At 49.7% G+C, this 6570-nt stretch overlaps 1 protein-coding gene across 1 annotated transcript; it reads left to right on the plus strand.

Moving 5' to 3' along the window:
• The first annotated feature begins 5372 nt into the window (after positions 1-5372).
• On the plus strand, positions 5373-6332 carry LOC102450451 (olfactory receptor 10A4-like). The gene has a single exon (XM_006112313.4). It carries the CDS (start codon positions 5373-5375, stop codon positions 6330-6332), a length of 960 nt encoding a protein of 319 aa, XP_006112375.4.
• Positions 6333-6570: the final 238 nt, after the last annotated feature.

The following is a 6570-nucleotide window of genomic DNA, read 5'->3' on the forward strand; positions in this document are numbered from 1 at the left end:
GCATTCAGAGTGCAGAAGATGGGGGCGTGCAAAGAGATTAAAAAACAACAACCCAAAACACCTTTTCCTCTACAGGCACTGGTAGCCAAAAACTTCCCTCCAGAATCACAATAATACACACATTTGAGGGAAGTGTCTTTTATTCCTAAAACCGGGGGGTGAACACTTGAACCCTCCCCAAGGGTTACCCCAAGCTCTCTTGCCCCAAAAGAGCTTGAAAAATAAAAGAGAAAAACCAGCTGCGGTCTCTGTAGGTGACCCATCAGTCAGAGGCCTGCAGACACACACACAGACCTTCCAGGACACAAGGATCAAAGCATCACCTTAAAAGAAGGGATTTTTATTACAAAACAAAAGATAAACTTGAGGAAGCATCCTTGGTTGCTAAACGTTACAGAGCAACCAAGGAAAGCAAATTAAAACACAGAGAAAAGTCTCTGCAAACCAAGCTTAGATGGTAAATGGGGAGGGGAGGCAGAGATTCCCAGAGAGCTGTTCAAACCAAACCACAAAATTAAGAAAATACCCTGATTGCATCTAGATTCACTTTGTTCCCTTTATTGACTCACGATCCTCCCTTTGTTCAGTCCACTTCCATGCCCCAAATTCCTGGTAGGCATGGCAGTCCTGCCTGGGGTTAAATCATTCTGTGCCGCTCAACTCCTGGTTTATCTGTGTTTCACCAAGAAAGCAGGAGAGGAACCTCTATCCAATTCAAATTTCAACCCCGTATGCTCATTGGTTCTCTGGCTCTCTGCCAGCACCTTTGCTAGCTACCGAAGTTTAACCCCTTAGTTGTTGGGTGTTGGTCAGCACTCCTCCTGCCCACCACATCCCAACCACCACTCACACAACTTGATGCAAGAAGGCAAATCTGACAGCAATTCCCTCATCTCTGTTTCATTCAATAATTTGCCAACAGTGTGTGTCTCACCCAACCATAGTCAAAGAAACAATCCATGGCCTGTTTCATACAATCATGGAATCATAGGGTCTGTCTAGACTCCATTCCTCTGTCGCCAGAGGCATGTAAATTAGACATACTTACATTACAAATGAAGCAGGGATTTAAATCTCCCATGCTTCATTTGAATACAAATGGCCGCTGTGTTTTGTGGAGACAGTGGATTGTTGGGAAAACGCAGCTTTCAAGATGGGGATCAGGCGACAAAGAAAGCCTTCATTGGATGATTCTGTAAACCTCGTTTTAGGAGGTATAGGGGATTGGCCACCAAATGCTTTCTTTGTTGCTGGATCCCTGTCTTGAGAGCCGCTTTTTGCCGACAAACTGCTGAATCCGCAAACGAGGCGGCCATTTTTATTCAAATGAAGCGTGGAAGATTTAAATCCCTGCTTCATTTGCAATGTCGGTATGTCTAATGTACATCCCCTTGTCGCCAGAGGGATGTAGTCTAGACATACCCATAGAGCTGGCAGAGACCTCAGGAGTCACCACGTCCAGCCCCCTGCCCAAGGCAGGACCAACCCAACAAAGTCAACCCAGCCAGGGCTTTGTCAAGCTGGGACTTAAACACCTCTAGGGATGGAGATTCCACCCCCTCCCTAGGAGACCCATCCCAGGAGAGACGCAGGTCTCAGGGGTTGCTGGGAGTCAGACCAGAGATTTAATGAGTGGCCGGGGAAAAAGGACACAAACGATTCCCCGGCAGGGGCTGAACCGGCCCCTCCTGGGCTCTGGCAAAGACATCTCCTGAAGAGCAACAAGGATGATGCAACCGTATTTACCCCGTTGAAAACAACGTTTCCCTCCTGAGCTGGTGTCGGTGTCCTTGGCACAGCAGAGATTGTCCCTGAACTGCGCCTGGGGCTGTTTGGCACCTGGAGATGCTGTGTGTTTGTCTGTGAGATTCGCGTCTCCCGGCTCTGTAGCTGCCTCACCCCAAACACTGATGGGCGCGTCTCACGGGGTCACGGCCCCTTGACCGAGGGGCAGGGCAGGGAAGGTCACAGGTCTCTGGATCATCCCGTACAGCCTGCTCTGAGTCACACTGTGTTAACTCTCATCCCACAGGCCCAAGGACTATTTCAGCCTAGGCCTAAAAGAGAAACGTCCTTAGTGGGCCGAATCCCGGAGCAATGGGAAGGGGGCAGGTCCGGGAGGCAGAATGGACCATGTCACGTAACGCTGAGAAACCGACGCTAGAGGCAGGAACAAAATAACAGTTTGTGCAAAATACAAACGCTCTGTGTGTGTGTGAGAGAGAGTCTCTGTGTGTGTGTGTAGCCATGCACTAATGATAGCTGTATAGGAAGTAAAGGCGAAAGAGGGAAGCACTGACAGCAGACACACCAATGCACTCTGGATCTAGTCAGACTCCAAGAGTTTAGAGTTGCGAGGTGGGGGAGCTGGTTTGGGTCATTGCTGGGGAGAGGCAGCAGCTGGTCCAGCTGTAGATGTCAGCTCCTCACTGCATCGCGCTCCTCCCCTGGTTCCTAGGCACCCACAGCAGCCTGGTTTAGGAGAGCAGCGGATGCCGCAAGGCGAAGGTCACCAGGCTGTGTCTGTGTTTGCCCCCATCTCAGGGGCTGCAGACGGCAGGGAGGGGACCCAGGCTGTGTGGCCAGGCCAGGCTGGGCTAGTCTCACTGCGCAGTGGCCACTGATGGCTTCCAGTAAGGGGGCCAGGGTCAGTATCCGAGGTCCAGTCTCATAAGCTGGAGGTAAAGGGATCATTGGTCTGTGGGAGAAAGTGACCACGGTGTTGCCATGGTGATGAACGACAAGTAGGGTGGCAAGCTCTGCTGAACCTGCACCTGGCACCATCCCATCAGGGTTCTGTGCCCTGGCAGGGCAGTGGGGCGCAATGGTTAGAGCAGATGGGGCAGGGAGTCAGAGCCCCCTGGGTTCCTGTCATGGCTCTGGGACAAGAGTGGGGCCCAGACTCTGAGCCTCAGGCACCTGGAGCCATGAACCCTGGAGGTTGGTTCTGCCTCTGCCCCTCGCTTTGTGAGGTGTGTTGGTGGGAGAAAAAAGTGTTGCACTATTTACCACAATGAGTAAATGCCGTGGTGATTTTCATCCATAAAACACACGTGAGGACAAGGAAGAGGGGAATAACACAGTTTCATACTGACTGACTGACCGAGTGACTGTTGTTTTGTTGCACTTCCAGGCAGGGCCGTTCTATCTCTGAGGAGCATGATGAGACGTTTCCCCCGGGACGTGGTCCCAGAAGGCAGGGAAAGAAATAAAACCTCCCTGTTGCCTTCAGCACGTCCAGCGCCTGCCACGAGCAGAGGGAACCGCTCCTCCTACACAAGGTAGGGTAGATATCAGTGACTATGCTCCCCAGCCACTCACCCAGCGAAACCCATCGGCATCCTGCCTAGGTCTGCAGTTACCACAAATCATGTCGCCCCTTTCTTCATTGGAATTTCCTGTGTGTGTGTAGAGAACCTTTGTGTGTGTCTGACACATGGGCTGAGTGTGTGTTCACCCCTATCTATCTATCTATCTATCTATCTATCTATCTATCTATCTATCTATCTATCTATCTATCTATCTATCTATCATCTATCTATCTATCTATCTATCTATCTATCTATCTATCTCCATACACCCCCCTCTATCTCTCTCTTTATCCATTGATTGATGTATTTGTCTCTTTCTGAACTAATCTAACAATCATGGGTCAGGTCAAGAGTTTGATGTCCGGGCGGTGATGCCCGTTTATAGCAGGTGAAGTTCTGGTCCTCAATTTCCATAGAGCCCACCCGAGCACTAGGTGGGCACCAGACATGCTCCTCACCCCCGCCATGGAAGGTTGTGTGACGTTTGAGGTGTTGGGGTGTTATTTCTTGGAGAGATGGAGCCCTTTCCTCTGTGTGTGCATGTGTGTAATTTTCCGGGCCAATGGTCTTGTGAGTATACAGAAATTCAGGTAACAGGAGAACTCGATTTTCATGTCTGGAAGTGCGAACTCAGCATTTAATCCCAGTCTCTTCTCTCCCTCAATCCCAGCTTCCCTCATGTCATGTCACTGTTATTTGATACGTGGCTTGGAGAGATGGATTTTGAAGGGGCCAAGAGCGTGCAAAATACGATATTTGCTACGTCTCGTTTCTACTTCGACTCAGTCACTTCACTGTCAGGCTTGGTATTGTGAAAACCCTTCTCAGCCAATAACCTTCAGGTGAAACATTGGTGGGGAATGGCTGCTACACTGTTGGATGTTCCTTCCTGTAAAATTCTTCATCGCAAGAAGCCACGCTACTGGGCCACAAAGCCACAAAGCCACGCAACTGGGCTACGTCTAGACTGGCATGATTTTCCGCAAATGCTTTTAACGGAAAAGTTTTCCGTTAAAAGCATTTTCGGAACAGAGCGTCTAGATTGGCATGGACGCTTTTCCGCAAAAGCACTTTTTGCAGAAAAGCGTCCGTGGCCAATCTAGATGCGCTTTTCCGCAAAAAAGCCCCGATCGACATTTTCGCGATCGGGGCTTTTTTGGGGAAAACAAATCTCAGCTGTTTTGCACAAAAGGGAATTTTGCCTGAATGGGAGCAGCATTGTCTTTCCGCAAGACGCACTGATTTCTTACAGTAGGAAGTCAGTGCTTTTGCAGAAATTCAAGCGGCCAGTGTAGACAGCTGGCAAATTTTTCCGCAAAAGTGGCTGATTTTCCGGAAAAACTGGCCAGTCTAGACACAGCCCTGGTGTAGGCCACTGTGGCTCGTAAGAACAGAACATGAGAACGGCCAGAGTGGGTCAGACCAAAGGTTCATCTAGCCCAGTGTCCTGTCTGCCCTCAGTGGACCCACTGAGCTATTCAAATTTACACCAGACAGAGGTCTGGTCCCTGGCCTCTGTTTGCATCATGATTCACCATAACAGCAGCTGGAATGATTTCCCTTGTCCTCTACTCTTTTGGGAAGAATGAATTTTTGCAGGACACAAAAGGCCAAAATCCCCCATTGTTTTCCACATTCATCCTGCCTATTGTTCTTCCAAACGTTCCAAACATGATGGGCTCAGGAGCCTCAGTTTCCTCGTGTGAACAGTTGTCACAAGTCTGAGCTATAAGGGTATGTCTACACTGCCACCCTAGTTCCAACTAGGGTGGCTAACGTAGTCATTAGAACTTGCAAATGAAGCCTGGGATTAAAATATCCTGGGCTTTATTTGCATGTTCCCAGGCACCGCCATTTTCAAATTCCCGGGAGTTTGAACTCCCTGCCCACGGCTATATGCGGCATGGGCTAGGTAGTTCGAATTAAAGCTCCTAATTCGAACTACCATTACTCCTCCTGCTCCTCCTCCCAGCAACAAAGAAACCAGCAGGAATTGGCTAGCTGCATCCACATTTGGTATTTATTAGATTCAGTTCCAGTGTCTCTTTGTCACCACTGCAGATGATGGATTCTGAAGGCGACCCAGGCGAGAACCAGACCATCTCTGATGGGTTCATCCTGGTGGGGTTTTCCTACCTTAACAAGCTTCAAATCCTTCTGTTTCTGCTGCTTCTGGTCATCTATCTGGTTGCCCTGATGGGGAACCTGTTCGTTATCCTACTGATAAAGCTGAACCCCTCCCTCCACACCCCCATGTATTTCTTCCTGGTCAACCTGTCCTTCTTGGAAATCTGCTACACTTCCAGCGTGGTCCCTCAGCTGCTGGTTCACCTGCTGGTGGAGGAAAACACCATCTCCCTTGCAGGCTGTGCAGCCCAGATGTACGTCTTCAATATCATGGGCCTCACAGAATGCTGCCTTCTCGCAGCCATGGCCTACGACCGCTACGTGGCCATCTGCCACCCCTTACACTACACAACCATCATGAGCAGCCGGGCATGTGCCCAGCTCGCGGGGGCTTCATGGCTCACTGGCATCTCTGTAGAAGTAGCTCAGACCGCCTGGATCTTCAGCCTGCCCTTCTGTGGATCCCACCGCATCCACCATTTCTTCTGCGACATCCCCCCAGTGCTGAAGAAGGCCTGCGCCGACACATCGAAGGTTAAGATTTTAGGTTTCATTGTGTCACTACTTTTTATCATGATCCCTTTCCTGTTGATAATCCTGTCCTACATCCTCATAATTTCCGCCATCCTCAGGCTGCCATCGGAGGAGGGGAGGCGTAAAGCCTTCTCCACCTGCTCCTCCCACCTCATGGTGGTGACTTTGTTCTATGGAGCAGCCCTGATCACCTACCTGGTGCCCAGATCTAGCTCCACCCCGGAGAGTGATCAAATGATTTCCCTCATGTACACAGCTGTGACACCAATGTTGAACCCCATAATATACACGCTGAGGAACAAAGAGGTGAAGGGAGCCCTGAGAAAAAAGATAGACACTGGCATTTTTGCACACAACTAGAGAAATCAAAGCAAGCAGGGTCCGTCAAAAGAAAGGGATTAAGGGAAATTCAGAAATTCTTTGTTAAATTTCTCTCATTGACTCTTTATATTTGTTCTGAAATGTTATCACTTGAAATGCTTTCACATTGTTCCAGACCTGCCGGGATAATGAGACGAGAACTGGTTGTTACAAGAAATGTCCAGCTGCTCCCTGGGCAGCGGAGTTAGGCAGGGGACTGGACTCGGTGACTCCTGAG

Source organism: Pelodiscus sinensis, chromosome 30 (genome assembly GCF_052426305.1).
Source record: "Pelodiscus sinensis isolate ZL-2025 chromosome 30, ASM5242630v1, whole genome shotgun sequence".
Lineage (NCBI taxonomy): Eukaryota > Metazoa > Chordata > Testudines > Trionychidae > Pelodiscus > Pelodiscus sinensis.

What these genes read in the sequence shown, in the direction of transcription:
- LOC102450451 (XM_006112313.4), top strand. Translation starts at nt 5,373, where the DNA reads ATGATGGATTCTGAAGGCGACCCAGGCGAGAACCAGACCATCTCTGAT.